At 39.2% G+C, this 25,751-nt stretch overlaps 1 protein-coding gene across 1 annotated transcript in view; it reads right to left on the bottom strand.

The window, feature by feature from the left end:
* LOC124595455 (UDP-glucose:glycoprotein glucosyltransferase) overlaps nt 1-25,751 on the bottom strand; it is a 127,611-nt gene that overhangs the window by 45,976 nt on the left and 55,884 nt on the right. The window contains exons 9-15 of the mRNA XM_047134202.1: nt 25,036-25,257; nt 15,380-15,559; nt 13,152-13,333; nt 11,351-11,606; nt 10,997-11,203; nt 9,086-9,353; nt 2,785-2,896 (exon numbers count right to left, since the gene is read on the bottom strand). Coding sequence (XP_046990158.1) covers nt 2,785-2,896; nt 9,086-9,353; nt 10,997-11,203; nt 11,351-11,606; nt 13,152-13,333; nt 15,380-15,559; nt 25,036-25,257 — 1,427 coding nt within the window. The remainder of the gene's footprint in view (nt 1-2,784; nt 2,897-9,085; nt 9,354-10,996; nt 11,204-11,350; nt 11,607-13,151; nt 13,334-15,379; nt 15,560-25,035; nt 25,258-25,751) is intronic.

Below are 25,751 nucleotides of genomic sequence, written 5' to 3'. Positions count from 1 at the left end.
TGAGAAAACAGAGGATGTTGCACTATCAGATGGTAGAAACAGGCTGCTATTGTAGGGGTCCAATTTATTTAGAATAAGAACATTATGGAGACGGTCAGGAGACACACAGGAGTCACTGAGAAGAAAGCTACTTTTTTTAAAAAAAATGCTGTTTAGTACAAGTGAAGAACCAATATTTGATAGTCTGAGATAATGCTACTGAGACCATCGGATATCTCTGGAAGAACTGGGGAACAAGACAGAAAAGAACAGGTTGTGAACAAAGGCAGGTACAGTATTTACTCGAATCTAAGCCGCACTTTTTTTCCGATTTTCGTAATCCAAAAAACCGCCTGTGGCGTAGAATCGAGTGCAAAGCAAGCGGAAGTTCTGAAAAATGTTGGTAGGTGCCGCTACAACTATAACTTCTGCTGTCGAATATATGTAGCGCTACACAGGTATGCTTTGTAGGCACAAAGATAAATACTTTCGCCAAAACCTCTGCGTCGTTAAATAAATTAAAAAAAAAAAAAAAAAGAAAGAAAGGTGGAAGACGAGCTTTTTTTTTCTCCGCCCTGAGTTTCGACCACTGCATTTTCATACATTATCCAACGAAGTAAATACAAATTCCGTATTGTTCGTATACGAATGTAGCAGAATTTCAATGTACTACGAAAATCCGACTGGCAAGACTGTTTAGGATGTTTGTCAATATGGCCAACTCTACGTTCTGAATTTTTTCCTACCAGTGAGAAGAGATAGTTGCTAATAGGAACCTGATGAAATGTGGATCACATGCAGTATTCTCTTCACCATAAGAATAATCGAATATAAACATTTTGCCATGTATTCTTTCGCGTTTGCTGCTATCTCATTTAAATCCTGTCTGCCTAATAAACTACGAAACTAGAGTGAGACAACAGCAAACGTGGAAGAATATACGTATCGTGTCATGTTTATATTCGTATTATTCTTATGCCTAATGTGATACAGTCAGAAATGAAGCACGGCAACTGACTAGATTTTTAAATCTAAGATGACTAATTTCTGTGCAGAATTTGATGTACTAAAGAAGCGGCCGCAAAGATTTTCAAACGGAGAAAAATTTTCGCCGAACTCTCGTTCAGAACATGTTCTTTCATACGCAGTCTATTATTTGGTTCTTGTTGATCATTATAAAAGAAAGCAGCAGTGTAAGTAACAACAAATAGCAGCCTCTTGCCATTATTTCGCTAATGAGACAATTCCTCTCTCTCTCTTTTTTTTTTATTTTTTTTATTTTTTTTTATTGTAAGTGGCGGTAGCGCACACAAAAGCAAGCCGTGCCACGAGCGGCGACAGGCCGTAAACACGCACTATCAGAATGCGACAAACAATGCATGACACAGTACAGTAATGCATTTTCAGCTTAGGATGACGTGAACACCTATAACAAAGAAAACAGCACTTATCAGATCAAAGCAAAATAAGCAATCGATTCAAACCAGACAGAGCACGTGAAAAAGGAAGGGTACTCGTATAAATACGGACGGAGCGCCTGACGCATAGCAATGGCTACCTGGTAAAGCTTAACTGCTAAGCTTACGACTTGAACCAAACTACTGTCGCTGTATCGTCATTCATTCGACGTAAATTGTGTCTCATATTAGAATGGAGCAACTTTGTTTCGATTTGGATGTGCGGCCTAAAACTTCTCTCTCCCCTTGAATTTCGAGTCGCAAATTTCAGGTGCGGCTTAGATTCGGGAAATTTTTTTTTCCTTTATTTCGAGTCTCATTTCTAAGGTGCGGCTTAGATTCAAGTAAATATGGTAATCACTTTTGCACATTCTCTTTGAGAGAGGAGTACAAAGGAGGATGTAAATAATGGTATGAAATACACATTAACGGGTGCTTCGCAGCAGCTATCTATAGGTAAGTGTAATTATATTTTGTGCAAAATCTGAATAAATATGATTAATTATCATACCACAGTCCCATCTCTGACATATTGACTACATGTTAAATGAATATTTTCAGTGTTCTACAAAGAAATCTGTCACATACCATACAAACTCTTAACATATTACTTCACAGATTAAAGTATTTTATCAATAATGTAATCATTTTTATAATCAAAAAGGTGCATTCTATTTTTCTTTGTAATTTTTGTAAATAAAAAATTACTTGATCTTACAAACATAAACCACAAGATTAACAATGGAAAACCCAGGATGAAATAACAGCAGTATGAATTAGGATAGACTGCTATTTGCCACACAGAGGAGGCACTGAGTGGTAAACAGGCACATTTAAAAGTAGACTAATCTGTTGTACAAGGTCCTTCATCAGAATTAGACTAACACATATGCACTAATCACACACATATGGAGACTGCTGCCACTAAGCACTGAGGCTCTTTTACCTCAGCATGTAGTGATAACAGTGGCAATGTGTGTGTAAGACGCACCTGTATGCATGTGTGTGCATTTTTCTGGATCTGATGAATACTTATCCAATAGCTTAATAAGCTTTCACATGTGTCCATCTCCCACTCAATGCCTTTTTTATGTGGGGAGTAGCAATCTAACCTAATTGATATTGTTGTTAAACCACGAGATTAGTGTTCCAGGAATTTAAAAGAACATTAATAAGTTTTGTGTAGATTGCATGAACAGTAATGTCTCCAATTACAATTTAAATCCAACAAAGAAAATCAGATTCAACATGTATAGAGTATTGTCTTTGTCGTAACTTAATTTTATGTATTAATATGCTGGATAGTTCATGTGAAACAGATAATTACACTGAGCTGTGGGTTACTGACCTATAGAGTTCTCTCTTGACAGGTATGTCAAATCGACTTCTTGTTTGTTGTCTTGATACCAGCAAGCCAACAGCTTGCATCAGCACATCACTATTCTCAATAAGATCTTCCTCTGCAATCCATTATCAAATAAGTAATATCAACACACATAAAACACTAAGGTACACATTGACAAAGTTTTGAGCTAACTGCTGTCTAATCATTGAAGTGCATGCCTTTGAGTCCACAAACATTTATCTGTGGCAAGGCTGCTATGTGTTTAAACATATTAAACCTTCTAAATTTACATATTTCCAGAAATAATACTTCATTAGTCAACTTCCATGCAAAATGAATAACGTTGAAAGTAAGACATGGTATCCGTGTTACTTTGTATACATGATGAGCTTAGTTTTGTATTTATGACATATTCTGTATCCTTCAGGATCTCCTCACTATGACTCTATTGAACAAAAGGAACATCTATTAATACCTCTATCTGCCTATCTATGTACTACATATACTTTTCTCTAACAGATATTGTCAATGTATAACAATGAAAGATGAATGTTACACTTATGCTTATATATGGTGAGTCAGTGACTCTTATAATTGCTTTATTAGCAATTCAAACAAACTAATATTCACCAAAATATTAATATAATACTATTTTAAGTCATTTAATGACAAGATTATTTTATTTATAACATTAAAATGTAGTTTGCAATTTGTGTAACAAAAAATCTGACGGGAAAAATCTGGTTTTCAAAGTTCAGTTCTGTCTCTGAAATTCAAAATACATCAGTTCACAGTACGTTATAAGTATGCAAGTGCAATAGGGAACAGCAGTACCATACAATGAAGTGTTGCTATTTCTCTTTCGCATTTGTCTACATAATTAAAGGCCAGCATAGTATATCAATTTTGCTGAAAATTGTCCATTTGACAATAAGCAGTCACAATTAGACAAATACAGCTTTGAGAAAAGATTTTAGCAAGCTAAAAGAAGAAATCAGCGTACAAAAGTATATTTTACAGTGGAAGAATGGGAATTAACCCATGCCAATAAGCAATTAATTTATAGTTAGCTACACTGTTGGAGGAAGAAGATTTCTGTTGCCACGAAGAGTACAATAGTTCAGAGCAACTCGTGACAAGCTTGCCTATGCAACAACTACACACACACACACACACACACACACACACACACACACACAGTTAACAAAATGTGACAGTCTGCTATATTTTACCACAGCTAGATAATAGGAGCCTAAGGCATAGAATGTTCAGTTTAAGTTGTCACACAGTCTTTGTGCATTTCAATGAGAAAAAACTAAAAGGGTTTCATAAAGGCCAGGTCTACTCTGAATATACAGAAGAACTGGCACCTGTCCACCTCTGGAAAAACTACTCTGAGACTAGCACCACACTCACCTTCAAGATACAAGAAATGGGCTTAAATAGATGAAATCTAGCCACCAAGTCAAGAACAGCTCCAGCAGCAGCAGCAGCAACAGGCCCTCTTGGTAGACAGGGTTTAGTTTCATTCTTTGTATTATCTGCTTCTGTGAAGAACTGAATAGTATTTGTTTATTTATCTGTTGTGATTTGCATTTATTAACTCTTGTACGTGTTTTTGTACATTTCGAGCATTAACATGAGATGACTTCGTAATGATAGCAGAAGCAGTGAAACAGCAACACTCAGAATGCATCTTGCAACTGCTTTGCTTTGTGTCATATGCCTCATTCTATACATGAAAGTAGGCAGAAGACTAATAAGAAACTGCACTTGTTGTGTATGAATCCAGGGGGAATTGGCCACCGAGAAACAGTTGGGAACTGCGCTGGCTATGAACAACAGACTTCAGACTGTTGACCTAAAGGTACGTTTAAACTGGGATACATGTATCGCGACATGTATGAGCGACATGTCAATTTGACATGTCGCGATACATCACCTCATACAAAAATTCACGGAACTTGTATGCGGACCCTCGAGCTCATACATGTCGCGTATACCTTTTGTATATCGCTTTTTGGCCATATACGCGACATGTATGAGCGACATTTGAACTCGCGCATGCGCAGTACTATCATTTCCTGTCGTCTTGTCGCCTGCCGCTTATTTTGACGATTAGCGCATGCGTAGTACCAGGCTCTTTGGCGGCTGTTTGAGTTTTGGAGGTGCCGACTATCGTTTCGACGTTAATGTATCTGCATAGAACATCAAAGAGTGCCATATGCAACATTATTCTTCGTGTTTGCGAGGCCATTGTGCAAGTTTTATTCCAAGAAGTGAAGGTAAAAGTTTTATATATATCGGAGTATGTAATACAGTCTATAATTTTTTCATGCATCTGGCACTTATATCAATTTTTTGCTATTATTCCGGCGGCCTCGCGTGATAATGTTGACAACGGATGCCGACAATCGTGTGTGAGACGTTGGCATTAGCAATCGCGCGACAATGCAAATGTTTTGTAATGAAATCTTCGTTTCAAGAGGAATCCCCAGTGGCCAAAAAACGGAGTGTTACTGCCAACTGATCCTCTGGTGGAATCGCTTCCCGAAAGTTTGTGTTGGTTTTGGACACAAGAGGAGCCACAAGTGATAACAAACCGCGGAAATCCTCCATACTCATCCTAACATAATTTCTAAAATATGCGCCATCCTTTAGCGTTAATTCGCGAGAAACTCTCTCTGCCACCATCTACGCTTCCTCCGCCTTTTCTTCCTATCATCTTCCAAAAGAGCAAGTGTACCAACACATAAAAATGTGAAATCTTCCAAATCGTCGTCGAAAGCTATCGCACAGTGATTCATATCAACCAGTGTAAACGCACGCTCATACATGTATGAGGTTGATACTTGTCAACTCATACAAGTCGCGATACACGTCGCAAAGTCGCATATACATGTATCTCATACATGTGCCGATACAAATGGCAGTGTAAACGCACCTTTAGATGCAATAGCATTGAGGCAACTGGGCTGAAGGCTGTAGTACACACGGTTCCTATAAGCATCACCTGGGAACCTTGATGTCACAGTGTCTTTCAATATGCTCAACCTAGGCAGACAACGTTCACCTGAGTGTGAATGTTGAACAGTGATAGGGTCATGAACTTCTGGGAGAAAGGCAAAAGTGAGTACTGGCCACACTGCTTCTCAGTCTATACCTTGAAAACAGGTATGTGGTCTTGCCCATTGCTGACAGGGCATATGAGCCAGTACATGACATCTGATCTGTTGGGACTGGGGCCAATATTCCTTAATGTTCTTAACAGCAAAGAGGGTCAGTTTTCTGGTTATTGGGAGGTCCATCATTAGGAGGGTGATGGAGCCCTTCAGGTAAACTGCATGATGATCGCGCAGGAAGGTAAATGTCAACTCTGTATGCTGTGGAGGAAGCCCTGTTCAGAGTTATAAAGTGTACTGGATGGACCCTGGTGCAAATTTTAAGCCACCCACAGCACCAATGGTGCCTACCATCAAGGTTCAGAGACCAGCTTCAGTTCCAACAGTGGTTGGCTGTTTTTGTGAACACAGATAGCCTCATGTGCAGGACGGAAGCAAAACCAGTGTTTTTTCAATATTGTTCCAAGAACCTAACACAGTCCTCTGGTTTAGAGTCAAGTGGAAGGCTTAAACCAGAGGCCTGAATGATTTTGCAACCATACTGTACACAGATTCTCCACTTTCTGTAACTGAGTGGAGGATTGTAGAATCCATCTCAACAGGTCAGCCTTGCACTACACACAGGAAATAGCTACTACAGTAGCTTAGTGTGTGAGGTGTGCACATGCAGTTTTTCAAGGAAAGAGAAATCCCTCCATGTGATAAATAATTTCTGTTATGGTTTCAGGGAGAGAAGGAAACCTGCCCCCCTTAATTACAGAAAATAATAAGTCATGACACATTGAGGAAGAAAATGTTAATAAAGTATGAGTTAACTGGGCAGAACTAGTATCATTTATAAACAGTAGTAATGCTAGGAACAGAACACTGGTTGAAATTAGATGTTAATAGCAATGATTCCTAAATTCCAATTGGGTTATATATAGAGGAGGAGAGCCATGGGGGGGGGGGGGGGAGAGGAGGAGAGCCATGGGGGGGGGGGGGGGGAGAGGAGGAGAGCCATGGGGGGGGGGAGAGGAGGAGAGCCATGGGGGGGGGAGAGGAGGAGAGCCATGGGGGGGGGAGAGGAGGAGAGCCATGGGGGGGGGAGAGGAGGAGAGCCATGGGGGGGGAGAGGAGGAGAGCCATGGGGGGGGGGGGGGAGAGAAGGAGAGCCATGGGGGGGGGGGAGAAGGAGAGCCATGGGGGGGGGGGGGAGAGAAGGAGAGCCATGGGGGGGGGGAGAGGAGGAGAGCCATGGGGGGGGGGAGAGGAGGAGAGCCATGGGGGGGAGAGGAGGAGAGCCATGGGGGGGAGAGGAGGAGAGCCATGGGGGGGGAGAGGAGGAGAGCCATGGGGGGGGGGGAGAGGAGGAGAGCCATGGGGGGGGGGGGGGAGAGGAGGAGAGCCATGGGGGGGGGGAGAGGAGGAGAGCCATGGGGGGGGGAGAAGAGGAGAGCCATGGGGGGGGGGAGAGGAGGAGAGCCATGGGGGGGGGGGGAGAGGAGGAGAGCCATGGGGGGGCGAGAGGAGGAGAGGCATGGGGGGGCGAGAGGAGGAGAGGCATGGGGGGGCGAGAGGAGGAGAGGCATGGGGGGTCGAGAGGAGGAGAGGCATGGGGGGTCGAGAGGAGGAGAGGCATGGGAGGGGGGGCAAGGTGGAGAGGCATGGGAGGGGGGGCAAGGTGGAGAGGCATGGGAGGGGGGGCAAGGTGGAGAGGCATGGGAGGGGGGGCAAGGTGGAGAGGCATGGGAGGGGGGGCAAGGTGGAGAGGCATGGGAGGGGGGGGCAAGGTGGAGAGGCATGGGAGGGGGGGGGGCAAGGTGGAGAGGCATGGGAGGGGGGGCAAGGTGGAGAGGCATGGGAGGGGGGGCAAGGTGGAGAGGCATGGGAGGGGGGGGGCAAGGAGGAGAGGCATGGGAGGGGGGGGCAAGGAGGAGAGGCATGGGGGGGCAAGAAGGAGAGGCATGGGGGGGCAAGAAGGAGAGGCATGGGGGGGGCAAGAAGGAGAGGCATGGGGGGGCAAGAAGGAGAGGCATGGGGGGGCAAGAAGGAGAGGCATGGGGGGGCAAGAAGGAGAGGCATGGGGGGGCAAGGAGGAGAGGCATGGGGGGGGCAAGGAGGAGAGGCATGGGGGGGGCAAGGAGGAGAGGCATGGGGGGGGGCAAGGAGGAGAGGCATGGGGGGGGCAAGGAGGAGAGGCATGGGGGGGGCAAGGAGGAGAGGCATGGGGGGGGGCAAGGAGGAGAGGCATGGGGTGGGGGGGCAAGGAGGAGAGGCATGAGGGAGGAGCAGAGGGACAGGGAGTAGAAGTGGGTGGGGGAGGAGCAGAGGGACAGGGAGTAGAAGTGGGTGGGGGAGGAGCAGAGGGACAGGGAGTAGAAGTGGGTGGGGGAGGAGCAGAGGGACAGGGAGTAGAAGTGGGAGGGGGAGTAGAAGAGGGATGGGAGCAGAGGAAGTTGTGTATCACTGTAAAATACCTACCAACAAACACCGTGAGATGGCTTGAGGAATATTGCTGTAGATGTAGTAGAAAAGACCCGGTGACATTTCAACTGCATAATCTGGTCAATCAGAACTATTAAATACCTAGGAGTATCTGTCTGAATTAATGTACGGAGGAAGAATAACTCTTCCATGAATGATTCCATTTACAGCCCTGATTTGACCAGATCTTTTGTATATTTTGTCAATCTGGGATCCTTTGCAATCTGAATTACTAAAAGACATGGAGACTCCAAGAAAAGCTGTATGATTCTCCAAGGGTTCCTTTAGCCAGCATGAGGGAATTACAGAAATACTCAACAAATTAACAATAGAGGCTATAAGAAAGGCAGAGTGCTTAGTGAACAGTCCAAGAATCTTGTTACTTCCACCATCAGACATCTTACATGATGACCATAAGAGAAAAATTAAGAGAAAATTTGGTTCATACAGAGGGGTATCATCACTAATACTACTCATATACCAATTATGAATGGAAAAGCAAAGAGGAAAATTATACATGTCCCTATTGCCACACAGTATAGGGTTGTTTACTGAGTACAGATGAAGTGGAACTTTGGGGTATCTTAGTTCCTACATCATGTGATGTTGAGTCATCACCAATGTTAAGAAGCCATTACAGAGATATTTATTGTTTTTGTGGAACAACAGGCCACACACAAAAATTTTGCATTTAATTTAATGTTTTGCACACCTACCTTCAGTGAGAACATTTTCCTTCAAGACTTCCATAATTTTTTCACCATAGCTGTTCATGCTGTATCTTTCTAACAGAGAGAAATCATCTGATATAAAGTCCTCATCTGTTTCAAATGGACCAACCATTTGGCCATTTGCTATAACTGCTCTAGCACCACTTGAAATCTTCAGTACAGTCTTGCAGAAATCATTGTGGAGAGCTAGCTCTCTCTGATAAATGGCTCTATCTTTCTTCATAGTTGCTACCAGTTCAGGCACATCAATTCCCTACAGCAAAACAAGTCCTTTTTCATAACCTTGGACAGCAAAGTCAAGTGATTTTGCTTTTTGTGCTACAAAATGTCCTTATTTAATTTCTACAAAGTAACCTTTACAAGAAACATTCAGTTACAATAACAATAGCAGCTGATTTTGTTTCAACACACTGCATCTGGTGGTGGCAGCAGCAACAGGATTGGGTTAAATGGAAAACTTGCACTTATATATAGATTTTAAATAATGGTCATGTTTATCCCATTTACCAGCTGCATAACTTTATTAGGTTACAAATTGTGGATTGGCTTCCAGTTTCTAACAAGAAACTTTGCACAATTTGAAGATGCATAAAGAACAAAATGTGATCAGATGCAACTTTATAATAAGGAAAGGCTTTAAGGAGCATTTATGAACTAGGAACTGCCTTTAATCCTTCATAGTGGTTGATGGAGTGAAGTGCTAATGCCAGGAGTATTTTGCCCATTAATCTGCATTTTCGATCAGTCATGAGACTATAGATGTATGTAGTCCACTCCAGTGGCCACTCCCTACTACTGAGGGGGAGAGGAGGGTGGAGGGGAGGGGGGTGAAGAAAAATGGGCAATGCAGTGAACTGAGTGATAACCCATTAAAAATTATCATCTGGGTACTAATATATATCAGCAAATTTACGGTACAGGGTGACCCGCTTTGTTACTGAACTATTTTATTCACAAAATGTATGTATCATCTTCCATTAAGTGGGGGTTATTGCATTGTAACTTTAAGATGGTGCGAATATATAAACAAAAATATGATAATTCCCTTACAATGAGCCATTTACTATTATCATATCCTCCAGTCAATGACATTCCTGAATTCTGTGGCTTCCTACTGCCTCGGAAACATTATTTGCTTCTGTGATAAACACACTGGAAGAAATTGTCAACAGCTTCAAAATCCAGTTTTACATAACAAGTTTACTAAGAAACTTTTATGTTGAGATACTCTATGGTTATATTATGCTGTGAATAATGCAGTTCCCAAACAAACAATACAAAGCTGAAAATGGTTGAGCAATAGACCGTGCAAGATGCAGCTGGAAAGGGGTGACAGTCATTTTTGATCACCTGACTTAAACATTGAAAATAATTACAAAACACTGAAATCAATATTAAAGTAAGATGCCTAGTTATATCTGCTTGAAACATAAGATGAAGGGGTACACAGGGCAAAATCAAACTGAGTATAATTTTTTGTAATGAGTGATTCCAATTTTTGAAACTACTGAGAAAGAAGACGAAATCAGTCTGATAACTAAGCAGATCTGTGTGTGTTTATCTATGGCTCTAAGTGAGTTACTTATGACCTGCCCACCTTCTACAGATTTCAAAGTTTTGTCTCCTTTCCATCTTAATTCTGATTTCTTACATCAATAATTACCAATTAATTGGCAACCATGTCTCTCTACTTTTATCAATGCATAACTATTCCATGTGCGAATTCAAAAGATTTACATCAAAGTGAAAAACGCACTTTCTTCTATGAAGAAACACACTGTTCAAGATGCCCAATAACATAAGGTACCTGAATTTATTATATACATAGTATGATAGTTGCTATTCTATAACAATTTACACTGAAAGGGTTATAATATTCATAACATTAACACTTACTGCTACATTTATATCACTTATGTCCTTCTGACCAGCAGCAATGGCTTGTGCTGATTGTTCATCAGTAAGTATTGAAGACATTAGCTTTGTTGCTTGTGGAGGTTTCAGTACTCGCAGAGCAGTCATAGCTAACATGTTCAAATGCTGTTCAGTGGCATCAGTTTCTGGGTTTAATAGGAGACCAACACGGATATTTCCACTCGATTGCTAAATATAAAACATATGATGTGTTAATTCAGTGCATATATATATATATATATATATATATATATATATATATATATATATTATTAATAAACTTAAAAGCTTATTAAAACACATTATTTAGCCAACTGTGGTGTTTCTAACTGTTACCATTTGTTCCAACGCAGATAATAGCAGTTGCCTGCCTTTGGCTGTCTGGAGATCCACAACAACCCAGTATGAAAGGATGTGCAGAGCTTTGCCTCGATCCATTTGCTTGTGACTGAAGTACCGAAGTAAACCAGAAGACAGAAGTGTAGCCGTTTTATCACGTGGAGAGAGTGTTTCAAAGGAATCTACAGATCGAGCTGTCCCCATCATGTCCAAATAGCTTTTAGAATCTTGACCTAGCACTCGCTCATTCAACCTGCAATTAAAGAAAATAAATATTTTCAGCAATATTTCAATCAAAATCACAGTAGTATTAAATTAGAAAGCACTTTCTAATTTTCATTTCTTATTAACAAAATAATGCAACACAGTGAATGTTGCAGATTATTTGTAGAATAAAAAAAGTGATTGAAGCAGAAATTGCATACTAATTTCTTTAACACCTCCATCTGAATATGAGCCTGCAGTGGCTCGAAAACATGTTCATGGTTGAATAAATCTTAATAAAGCAAATGGTTGCATATTTATTACCAAATAAACACCAGATTAAATCACAGTCGCAGTTCGTCATCTGCAATGGATAAACTGAAACGGGTATAATATATTTCAAGGAAGTTAATTTTATCAGCAGCTATATGAATGATCTTTTATTACAACTGGTTTCAATCCACATTAATCATCTTTGTGGTTATTAAGAGATGACACATTAATTCCAGTTTGTCAGCCACAAATTTAAATGAATTTATTACTTCATTTATACCTAAAACTTTCAGCAACTGTGGCACTGACACACAAGTGATGTGATTTCTTGAATATCATGACTATAATTTGTGTAGATCAAGACTGGTCATACTAAAAGATAATCCCTTCAGCTGCATGTTCAAAATTACTTTCTACAAATATTTAGGTGCCATTCCTCATAGCTTATTGCAAATATTAATTATATACCCCCAAAAAGTTCTTGCTCAAGAAACTTGCTCTCTCTCTCTCTCTCTCTCTCTCTCTCTCTCTCTCTCTCACACACACACACACACACACACACACACACACACACACACACACACACGTACGTTTGTGCATGACATCTGATTTTGAGAGAAAATAAGACAATTCTTACTTCTCAAGTGCCAACTACATTCGTAGAAAAAGATAGCGAGAAATCTGCATATACGTGTCATTTTAATAAAGAAGTGGCATAATTCGAATTCTTGAAGGGCAAAGAAAGTAGATAACAGTGTAAAATCTACATGTTTATTGAAAAAGATAACACAATCTACACTCACACAGTTATCACAGACACACAGTGGAACAGCAGGGGCAAAAAAAAAAATTTCACTCAACTTTTGAATAGTTTCTCGTTTCAACAAAGCTGCTTTATCAGTTTAATTACTGTGTAATATGAGTCCCAAGATAATGAACTGAAATAATATCGATGAAAGTAGATAGATTTTTTTGGGTGGGTGAGGGGTGGGAGAAATCTAGCAGTATAGATAGTGTCCTTGGAGATACAATATCTAGAATGATATTCTACAATGCATCTGAGGATACTTAATACATACCAACTTACCTCATTTAAATAACATGTTTGCACTGAGGAGGGGGGTGAGGGTGGTAGGAGAGAGAGAGAGAGAGAGAGAGAGAGAGAGAGAGAGAGAGAGAGAATATCCAAATAATTTGAAAAATGGCATCACCTTGTAATAATTTCAACATTTCACTGCTGCACAACGAAACACTGCACAACAAATCAGGTTACATTATAAAGGATAGGAACAACAAAAATAAAAGTATCACTTGTACACACCTGGGCATAACATGAGGTTGGTTCATGATAAAATCCAAAGTATTGTCAGCATCTGTGAGCTCACCCTTGTACACTGCTTTCTGAAAAATTGCTGACTGACTCATTATTTCATTAAGAACAGCTTCATCAAAGTCATTCGAGTTTAATACTTTTTCAGGCAGTGGTATTCCATTCATGAGAACCTAGATAAGAAATGATATTTGTTTAAGCACAATTACTGCATTGGAATGTACTACATAATTAGCATGTTTTTAATTACTACTTTCAACATGATAGTGGACAGTTGTGGATGGAATGCAAATAATGAAAGGAGTAAATGTAATTAGTCATAGAACAACTGAGCTGCTGAGAGCAAATGTCACACACACACACAAAATGCTAGTGAAGCAACAATGATGAAAAGCTGAGATTCCAAGTGGTCGGTAAAATAAAGATCTGGATTTGAATGATACTGAAAATAAATTCTGAGCTGAAATGAAAAATTTTTGAATAGGAGGAAGGCAGGGAGTGTCCAGGAGGAGGAGGAGGAGGAGGAGGAGGAGGAGGAGGAGGAGGGAGGGGCAGGTGCTGCAAAAGAACCACAACAATAATTAACAATGGAGCACTATTCAAGTGGCACAAGGTTGCAAGAACAATTTTTTGCCTGATGGTGAACTGAGGTGTGATCATACTGAGATTCGATAAAACTGGAGTAGTCAAGTTCCACATGCTCCCCAATCCCTGTAACAAACACTTTTCAAAATAATTATCTTCACAGGACGTTCCTTTCAAATCCCTTAGGTGTATCAGGCAAATCAGTTATCCTCAAAAATGAGTTTAAAATTTCAAACTTTGTCCCTCATTCTCAATTCAGGCAAACACAAAGAGCATGAAGAATTTCTTAGCCAAAACTTAAAAGTCTGTTTAATGTGTCAACATCTCAAACCTCCTAACAGTCATTTGCAGATTGCAATTCTAGGAGAGGAATTAAAAACTGAAAAGCCACCCAAAAATAAAGAACACTCAAGAAAACTGCCAAGCATTTCACATAAAACTGTTCATAACAACTGAAAATATAGTCACACACAAAACACTTTCTTAAGGGACACTATTCCCTTGTTCAAAGCGATCAAACAAGATACTGCCAACTCAAATAACATGGGGAAAGAGTAACTCAAAGACTTTCTGTGGATTCTTAAAGGATATTATGTTTCCTAATTAGTATAACTATTATGTGACGTCTGCACACAAGGTCCTGTTGCATAACTGCCTACAGCAGGGTGAGATTATCCAAGGTGGATCAATATCTGCTGAACCCACACTGACAGCAGTTGAGAAATTGCCTTGGTCTAAAAACTAGGAAAGGCAAGAGATGACCATATGTCCAAGATCTTTCCACAACAAATCGCAACGGAGCCCATGGCTGACTGGGTGATGTGTGTCATGTAACAGGTTATGCGAATCCAGTTCCTACATGGAAGAGAAGTTGTCTGTTTAGTCACTAGCAGATGCACTGCATCAACCATATCTTCCTGAGATAACTCACTGGTAGTGATGGTTATTCTGAAAACCTTGAGATCATCATGTTGGGAGATTACGAAGGTACTTCAGTGTGTCATTTCGTTGTTCAAGTTCACTGCTTACTTCATGGATATTGTTGCGATAACACATATTGGAGCTAGATGTTTTTTAAGAACCAATTTTTTGTGCTCTCAAGCTGCACGACCTCACTATCTGTGCATCAGTTTTATTAGTCTTCTCCTCGTACAATGTTTTACACTAAAGGACATTGGTATCAGTGCTAAAGTATTTACTGTGCATGTCCTCTTTTGCAGTATTCTAGTGCAAGTGCAAGCAACGTTTGTGTAGAGCCTAAAATCTAACTCCGATTCCAGATTTCATTGAAATTGTTAGCATTTGATTGCCATTTCATAATACTGCAAATTTACTAATCACAACAAATGCAGATTGGTAAGCTAAATATATTAAAATCTTTATCCCAAACTACGATCCCCATACAATGACTTTCTAGAGTATTTCTTTACTTTCTATAATTCTTGCTTCCATTCTTTTAATCTTTATTCATAGAAATTATGATTACAAGATCTTAGGAGTTTAACCTCTATTTCAGTCTGCTGCTATGTAGTATATGCTTGTTTTATTCACGGGTGAATGCCACCGTTACCTAGGACATCATTTTTTATCTTCTATGTTAATGATTACAGCTGATGCACTCAAGTTGTACAGACCTGTGGAAGAGTTCTGAAACCAGACCTAGTGACAAAATCTTTTGCAAGTTTCCGGCCTGTGTCATATGCAGTATCTTCCCCCAGTATTTCGTCCACTTCAGTAGAGGAAACCTTTGCACTTAGCGCTTTCACAACATCCTCAACTGTTACATCTCGATCTTCTTTTACTGCTGCATATACCTAAAACATGCAAAATTTATGTATTAAATTAATGTCCAAAGCAAACAAAGTGAAAATTTAAAAATTAAACTCAGTTATTAATTTAAAAAAGACTGAATTTTCCATTTTGTATTTCAGAATTTTTGTAAGTATAAAATCATGATAGTAACAGCGTAAGTTTTAAATGTTTTTCTTTTAGTTCTCTATTACACTAATAAACTGTATTGATTCACTATTTTACACAGTGTGTAAACATTAGCATAGAAAAAAACTATCTGTTTTGTTAATAAGGAATAAATTTTCATTTTGTATAATTATGAATTGCTTATGGCAATAAATATGCTGCTGACCCTTAAAATTGCAATACTATGAAGACAGAATGTAACAAGTGTTAAATTGGTGTGAAGTGCACTACCTGCTTAGATGCGCAAATGATTAACATTTTAACAAACTCACATAAAGTAGGTAAGAGTAACATCTACAATTTGTAATAATGAAAGATTATGTTGTAGGTTTCCAGTTTACAAATTATATTTCAATGTTGTTTGTTTATGAAAAGGAAATTTGCTACTCACCATATAGCACAGCTGCTGACTCGCAGACAGGCACAACAAAAAGATTGTCACAGCATAAGCTTTCGGCCAACAATGCATTTGTCAAAAACAGACGACACACGCACACAAACAACCCACAAATATTACTCATGAGGTAAGAGTGTGAGTTGATTTTGCGCACGTTTGTGGGTGTGTGTGTTTGAGGGGAGGTCTATTTTCGATAAAGGCCTTGTTGGCCAAAAACTTATATTGTGACAATCTTTTTGTTGTGCCTATCTGCAACTCAGCATCTCCACTATGTGGAGCCACTTCCCTTTCCATAATACTGTTACATTCCAGCCTGGATTTTCCATTGTTTAATGTTGTTTGTTTGTGAGAATATCTGCATCTACGTCTATACTCTGCAAACCACCATAAGGTGCGTGGTAGAGGGTGTGTCCCATTGTACCACTTATTAGAGTTTCTTCTCACTCTATTCACCTATGGGGTGTCAGAAGAATGATTGTTCGAATGCCTCTGTGAGTGGGGTAATTACTTTAATCTTATCCTCACAATCCCTATGTGAGTGATATGTATGGGATTGTCATACACACGTCATGATTTAAAGCCGGTTCTTGAAACTTTGTTAATATACTTTGTTAATACACTTTCTTGGGATAGTTTAAGTCCATCTTCGAGAGTTCAGTTCCTTCAGTATATCTCTGACACACTCCCAGGGATTTAACAAACCTTTGACTATTTGTAGTGCACGTCTATGTGTATGTTCAATATCCCCTATTAGTCTTATTTGTTGTAAGTCCCTCACACTTGAGCAATATTCTAGAACCAGTAGCACAAGTGATTTGTAGGCAATATCCTTTGTAAACAGACTTCACTTCCCCAGTATTCTACTAATAAACCGATATCTACCACCTGCTTTACCCATGGTGGAGGCTATGCAATCACTCCATTTCATATCCCTACAAAGCATTACACCCAGATATTCATAAGAGTTTGCCAATTCCAACAGTGATTCATTGATAGGATCATAGGATACTAGGTTTTTTTCGTTTTGTGAAGTGCACAGTTTAACATTTCTTAACATTTAAAGCAAGTTGTCAATCTCTGCAGTACTTTGAAAGCTTATAAAGATCTGACTGAATATTTATGCATCTTCTTTTACACAGTACTTCATTATAAATAACTGCATCATATGCAAAAAGTCTGCGGTTACTATTAATATTGTCTGCAAGGTCATTAACACACAACATCAACAGTAAGGGTCTCAACACTTCCTGGGGCACACACTACATTACTTCTACATCTTATGATGACTCTCCAGCCAAGATAACATGCTGCATCTGCCTCCCACAAGTTCCTCACAATCCAGTCACAAATTTCACTTGATATCTCGTATGATTGTACTTTTGACAATAAGTGTAGGTGTGATACTGAGTCAAACGCTTGTCGGAAATCAAGAAGTACACCATCTACCTGACTGACTTGTTATAAAGCTTTCAATATGTCATGTGAGAAAAGTGCAAGATAGGTTTCACAAGATCAAGGTTTCTGAAATCCACGCTGGTTGGCACTGAGGAGGTCATTCTGTTCAAGGTATCTCATTATATTTGAGCTCAGAATGTGTTTTAAGATTCTACAACAAATCGATGTCAAGGATATTGAACAGTAGTTTTGTGGATCACTTTTACTACCCTTTTTGTAAACAGGTGTGACCTGTGGTTTTTCCGAAGAACTAGGCACAGTTTTTGTTTGAGGGATCTATGATAGATTATAGTTGTAAGAGGGGCTAACTCGGCTGCAAATTCAGTACAGAATCTGACAGGGGTTCCAATGGGCCCTGGATCTTTGTTCAGTTTTAACAATTTCAGCTGTTTCTCAGCACCACTGGTACTAAAACCTATTTCATTCTCCTTTTCAGTGGTTCGAGGATTAAATTCGGGCAATTCTCCTATGCTTTTCTTTTGTAAAGGGATATTTGAAAGAGTCAAGCATTTCAGCTTTTGCTTTGCTACCCCTCAGTTTCAGTTCCTGTCTTATTCGCTAGGGAATGGACATTTAACTTTGGTGCCAGTAACAGCCTTTACATAAGGCCAGAATTTCTTTGGATTTTGCAAAATATCATTTTACATTCTGCTACGGTAGCCACCAAATGCTTAATGCATTGCTCTCTTGACAGCCAAATGCGTTACATTCAGCATTTCTCTATCTATAGCCCTACGCTTCGTTTTACACCTATTATGCACTAATCTCCATTTATTTACAAGTTTATTCCCAATGACTGGATCACTGCCAAGCAAGACTATAATTATCTTTCTGCAAATATTTCTCCTCACTCAATCAGAATCCCAAGAGTTTCAAGCAAAACCAGAATCAATGTCATCAGGAGGGCCATAATCCGCACCCTCTAGGATCCCAATGGCACCACGCGACAAGTGCCACAAAAAACAGACATTGTTCACTCAGCCATGCACAATCATACAGCAGTGTTACATACCTTGAGTCAGTAAATGGGCTTGTTTCAAGCAAGGTACACATCTGCACAAACAGTGTGACATCTGCATCACCACACACTTCAGCACAATGACCACTGTTGTGGCTTCCCCTGACAAGGTAAAAGAGACATGCGCTGGCAGTGGTAGGCCCTACAAAAACAGTGATCAGAGGAGTGGCACCACATCGTCTCTTCATGAGCCCCAGTTCTGGGCACAACATCTACTTTTAAATTTACATCTGCATATACTGCAAGCCACCGTGCACTGTGTAGCAGAGGGTATTCTGTGCCACTACTAGTAATGACTGTCTATGGGGTGAGTCACGTAAGACTTAACATCTTTTATTTCATGGACTGTTACACAAATTGAAACACGGTTTTTGGCAAATGTTAGAGCATCAAGAAGCATGTATGGTTTTGTTTGATTAAGGTTTTGCCACTGGTATCAACTGAGGTATTGAAGTAAGTACTTGTCTCAAATGGAACCATATTCTTTTTATAACTGCATTCAGTAGCTCTTTAGAAGTCAGTTATAGGATTTAGCATTTGATGATGTTGATGTTGAAAGCTGTCATAAAAACATTCGAAAAATGTTTGAGAACATGAGAGCACAATGGCCAGAAATGGCATTTGCGGTGCAAACTCTGCCAGGCAGGCGTCCCTGAGCAGATTGCGCAGTTGTATAATGTAAGGGGGGCCTGCGCTATGAGAATAAAGCTTTATTTCCTCTTGAACCAACTTATGACCTAGACACAGGTTCACCTACGAATGTTGTGTATGGAAATATGACATATTCTACAATCTAGCGTATCAAAAAGGGCTTAGCAAAAGTATTTCACATTTGTGTATCCTCCCATATTTACACGAGCTGAAACAGAGAAATCAACTGTTCGTTCTTCAAAAATAACAAGGTGCCTTAGAGGTAAAATAAATGATGGCTGACAACTGTCTCTACATTGCTCTAAATTACATCATACGGGATACATTCATTGAACCAAACATTTTATTAAAAATACTTTTGTGACCACCTGCACACAACAAAATAAATATTCTTGTTAATGAAACATTGTTTCAAGCTCAATGTAAGTGCGTAATGATAGTGTTACCAGCTATGTGCAATATACGCAGTTGACTTATTTGACACTGCAATGCGATTTCGTACAAATGTAAATGAAATAAACAATTTACGAACAATAATATGGTAACCGCCCAAATCACATAACAAATTTTGTCTTCCAATAAACTAACTTTATCCTTTATTTAAGCATGTGTTCAAACTGTTGACAATGGACTGAAAGGCACATTTGCAATTGCCATTCGAAAGAATGATGAACAAATTAGTTACAGTGGATGATGTGGTATAACATACACTGGCAATATGACAACACATATCACCTGGCATAATTGGGGCTCCATCACAGATTGAATCTTTGAGTGCTCCCCAAAGAAAGAAATCAAGATAATTGGGGAACCACACAGGCCATTTGACAACAGAATTTCATCCTAAACAACATCCAGAAAAGTTCTCATTCAGTATTTGCATTGCAACACCAGATGGGTGAGGTGAACATATGTCGTGTTGCAGCCACATACACTGTCGAATATCTAGTGTTACCTCTTCAAGAAGAACCTGCAGAATGTTCATCAGAAAGTGTGCACATGGATGTCCACTTAGAACGCCTGAGAGGAAGTAAGGTCCCACAATGTAATTTCCTGTAATGCCTACCATATGTTTATGCTTCATGGCCACTGATGTCGCACCTGATGAAGCACGTGTGTATTTTTGACTGCCCAATAGTGCATGTTAAGCAAATTTACATTAGTGTGCAGAGTGAGATTTTCACTCTGCAGCAGAGTGTGCACTGATATGAAACTTCCTGGCAGATTAAAACTGTGTGCCGGACCGAGACTCAAACTCGGGACCTTTGCGTTTTGCGGGCAAGTGCTCTACCAACTGAGCTACCCAAGCACAACTCACGCCCCGTCCTCACAGCTTTACATCTGCCAGTACCTCATCTCCTACCTTCCAAACTTTACAGAAGCTCTCCTGTGAACCTTGCAGAACTAGCACTCCTGAAAGAAAGGATATTGCAGAGACATGGCTAAGCTGTTTTAATCTGCCAGGAAGTTTCATATCAGTGCACATTCTGCTGCAGAGGAAAATCTCATTCTGGAAACATCCCCCAGGCTGTGGCTAAGTCATGTCTCCGCAATATCCTTTCTTTCAGGAGTGCTAGTTCTGCAAGGTTCGCAGGAGAGCTTCTGTAAAGTTTGGAAGGGAGGAGACGAGGTACTGGCAGAAGTAAAGCTGCGAGGACGGGGTGGGAGTCGTGCTTGGGTAGCTCAGTTGGTAGAGCACTTGCCTGCGAAAGGCAAAGGTCCCGAGTTCGAGTCTCAGTCCAGCACACACTTTTAATCTACCAGGAAGTTTTACATTAGTGTGGTTATTAACCATTGCTTTATCAGTAGAGAGCATACACTGGAAAAATGTAGGGTCATCTCTCAATTGCAGAAGGGCAAACCAACAAAATTCTATACCATGTTTGAAGTCACTGTCATCAAGTACCTGATGTAGTGACAGATAATAGGGATGGAAATTCTGTCGATGCTAGCTGTGAATGACACAGTGTCTGATTCCGTAGTTTATTTAAGTTATCCTGATTCACATGGTCCAGTTAATTTTTCAAGAAACATTTTCTTTTGAGTGGCGTCAGAATTTACAAGTTTTACATGCCATGCAATCATAAAAATGTTGTGAGCTAATAAGTGTGTATTCACAAACACACAGACCATTTGCTAGCCCTAACTTCACTCCACCCAATAATAATTTTACTTTCCGTGAAAAGATATTAACTGAAAAATTACCCATTCCTAAAGTTCTGATCCACCCAAAGACACTTCTGTTATTAGAACTTTAAATCTTGTTCATTGCTCAGATTTGATGTTATACGTCTGTTGGCCTAATTTTTCTGACCCAGATAATATATCTGATTATCCAAGTTAAGGAAATTAGGAAAATTACAAACTTGAGAAATTCACATGCAATTGTGCATACACTGTATGAAGCAACTAGTACATCAAACTTTACTAATTTTACAGCTGTCGAATAAACAAAATAACTATTTGAGTCATTAGGATGATACCAATACTAAATTTGACCCTTTTGTCATTACAAAGTAATGTGATTGCCAATTTTCCTAATTATCTTTATGTGTGCTGATATATACCACCAGTACACAGGAAATCCACAATTCCTGATGAGTCGCCAACTCTTGAACATCTACACGTAAATACCTTTTGAGAACTATTTTTGAATCTGTAGTTAACTAACATCTGGTTCACATCTCAGTGTAAAACTTCGCCAATAAGTAAAGTTCTAAATGTAAAATTCTGTGGGTAGCAACAAATAACATGAACATCTGTGTACTGCCATCAGTTACCAAAAATTCCAACATGTTCAGTGGCTACATAATCAAAACCAACTTTGTGATATTAATCAATCAGGATTCGCTTGTGAAAGTGCAGTGCATAAATACTTCCACTAGTAACGTATGTACTAGTTTATCGGACGTGTCTACCCATGATTAATATTCTATATGAAATCTTATCGACAAGCTGATCATTGCATTCTCAAAGTGATGATAAATGTGCAAACCAACCAATTAAACAGATGCTCTGTTGCATCCACTGTTTAAGAACTTGTAATAAAACCAGATTACAGTAAGGCAACAGACCTTTGATGACTGAGGATCATCAATAAATAATTTAAGAGAATTGTGTGATTTGAGCATAGACATCTCATGCCCATACCTCCAAAAACCTACTACGGACTCTGTGCTGTACTGCATTCAAGAGGTGAACCAACATATTATTAAGGAGGTGGTCATATTGTTTTAGCTCATCAGTCTACACTTTCACTCTCAAGGCCTACTGTGGTACTTTGAATCAATGGAACATTCAGTTTAAGTCTTTCCCAGATCCAAGGCTTTGGCGCACATATATCTTAACCTGCTTTATTAGATAGAAAAATATAGGGTTCCACTTAATACACCCAAGTGTGTATTGCACTATGAAAGCAGCTACACAGGCAGCAGAATATGTGGCGTGCACAGTCGATGGTCAAAGAAACTCGTTTGAAGACAATGAGGGACAGGAACGATCCCGCATGATTAAGTAAGAGTTATGAAGTTACTATGAGAGCAGAGATAGCTAGGTGATCAATTCAAACAGAAGCTGAATGAAGACCAAACAAGTTGTGCAAAAAGTATTCAATGAATTAAAAAGCAAAATCTTATCTGCAGAGTTGCCAGAACACCATACAAAGTTTTGGTTTGATGTAACATCAGTTAATAGAACAAAGTCATCTGTTCATAGGCTGTTTCTGAAGAACAAAAACAAAAAAAACAGCAAAAAGTTTTGTGAAATGATTTGCTGGAAAGTAATCAATAAAACAGATTAGAGAAACACTTGACACACCTCTGAATAATGCTTGAAATATTGTACAGTTACTGAGACTGTGTAGTCTACATAATCCACCAGACAAATGTCCTGTAGCACTTTTTCAAAATTCTAAGACTAAGTTAAAAATTGAACTTTAAATTCTCAACTGGCACCTCATCTGATATACACAATTTCTAGCGTCATCCGAATGCAAATCAAATGTTTCTTTAATCCATTTTCTTTCTTAGTTTTAGACAAATTATTTCAAAAAAACATTTGACCTTTTCCCAAATTCTATTTTAATTTCAAAGTTTTCTGTATTGACAGTTAAATATCACATCAACTTAACTTCTTATGTACAAAATGTCTAGGCCTTGAAGAGAGAAACTTTTTTACACTTCATTTACATAGCTAGAAACAGCTGTTCATGAAATATTTCAGTTTTCCCTCAAATCACTAAGTTTTTCTGATTTACCCTGATTACTTTGAAGCATTTAAATCTTTCTGCCAAACTAGACCTCTTGCTTGTCAATTTGATACCTCATTTGTCCATCTGTCACTCTTCATTTGTCTATGAAAATTTGGACAAAACGAAATTGTGTAATTTTCAGGGAGGCTTGTTTTCACTCTGTTCAAAAGTTTGACCAAAATACATGAAAATATTAAATGAATACTAAAATATGAAAGTGTCTCCCAGAACTGCTTCACTGAATATCACAATGCAATTATTACCTTCAACCATTACACAGATGTGAAAATACATGTAGAAAAAAGCAAGTGCAGAACTGAAAATCAGCTCAGCTCAACAGAGGAAAAGTCATTGGACCTAATGGAGTTCTTGTCAGATTCTATTATGAACAAGCAGAAGAACTGGATCCACTTGCAACAGTGTAAATGCTAAAACAAAGAAGCATGTCACCTGACTGGAAAACAGCACAGGCCATTCTAACCTATAAGAAGGATCATGGGAAAGATGTGCAGAACTATAGACCTATATCACACCAACATCAATGAGTAGGGAAATTATAGAACATATTATGTGTTCACATATGACGACTTTTCCAGAGACAAAATAACTTGTGTAGAAATCAATGTGGTTTCTTCAAGCACTTTTTGCATGCAACTCAGCTTTCTCTGTTGATCATTAGATTCAGGGAGTAGTAGATAGCAAAGCTCACATTTGATGGCTCAAGAAACAGGTTACTTACCCAGACACTGATCTCTCACAGTGATTGTGACAGCAAAAGTTAGAGAAATTCAGTTTCCTACACGATAACTTTTTGATGTCTCTTTTGGCATAACGTCCACCAACGGAACAGTTAGGTGAAGAAATTATTCTGATACACTATGAACCTTTCATCAAACATCATACAGCATCTATTGAAGCACACACCAAACTATAAGCTCTGCGACAAGGAAAATTGGAAATGATTGTGACATGCCGCTAGCAGAAAATTTGTGTCATCGTCCAGAATTAAAATATTCTGCACCTGTATGTTATATGAAATCTAATTGACTTCAGAATAACACTTGATACAGAACACATGGCTTCCATTGAAAACTGTTCCATCTCTCTCTAAATTCATTTACATACATTTTACAGCTATCATGTGGATTGTCGTCATTTCAAGCCCATCCACTGGTGAAAAACTGAATGCCATATGTCACTATAGCATATAAAATGTAGCTGTGTGTCTTTATGGTAAACTGTTCCACAATTTATGGTTAAGAAACATTTGAAAAATCACCTTTTTTTGGTGAGGGCCAAAAAAATCAGCCAAAAGCAAACACAATGAAGAGTTGGAAATATCACTCATTAAGTGTGCAAGTCTATTTTATCTATTCCTGGCTCAGCTCTCCCAGTAGTGCACAAGCTTTATACTTACCCTGCAATGGGGAAAACAGGTATGATCAACTTTAACAAATCACAAATAGCTGACATCGTGGCCCACGACTTAATTTAACATGTACACTGACTCAAGTGAGAGCACACATACAAAATTAAAACTTACATCAGTGATAAAGGCAAGACCATGGTAGGCATCCTTTGTTTCCATCATGTAATTGAAGGCATTGAGGAGAGCAACTCCAGCATCTTCTAGACCTGTTACTTTTGAATCTGGATTAACAGCAAACACCAAACCAATTCGCAGTGGAGCTGGGTGCAAGTAAAATGATTCCGCCAATTTTAGCAGAGGCTGTGCTTCACGCTTGGCTGGATCTGTTATGATAACCTGAAGACATTACACAGTTATCAGTATAATATTGTAATTATAAGAAATTACTGTAAAAGAACACAGAATGTCTTATTATAGTATGTAAATTATATCTACAGGTAACAGCAATGGTAGAAAATTAAGTACAGAAATGAGAGTCACTAGAAAACAAAAGGCATCTGAATTTCAATTTGATAAATGCCCTTGAAGTCAAACACTAAGCCACATTTCTGACAATTTCAATATTGCTTATTAATTACAAACAGCTACATTGTTATTTAATGTTGCTAATTTGTCATTTGGCAACGATTCAAAAGCAAAATTCACAAATGGTTATAAAATAAGAAGGGGATATTCAGTGACAAGTTCTTTATAACACAGAACAGCAACAATTCAATTCTCAGTTGCACAATACATTTACAGGTCTCTGCCCTACTTACAAAGTACATGTTGTTGGTTTCCTTCCTTAACTTCCTTGATCTTCTATACAAACAACATTTTTTCCTTCCCTT

The sequence above is a fragment of the Schistocerca americana genome, chromosome 2 (genome assembly GCF_021461395.2).
Source record: "Schistocerca americana isolate TAMUIC-IGC-003095 chromosome 2, iqSchAmer2.1, whole genome shotgun sequence".
Classification (NCBI taxonomy): domain Eukaryota; kingdom Metazoa; phylum Arthropoda; class Insecta; order Orthoptera; family Acrididae; genus Schistocerca; species Schistocerca americana.
This window is presented reverse-complemented; position numbering and strand designations above follow the sequence as displayed.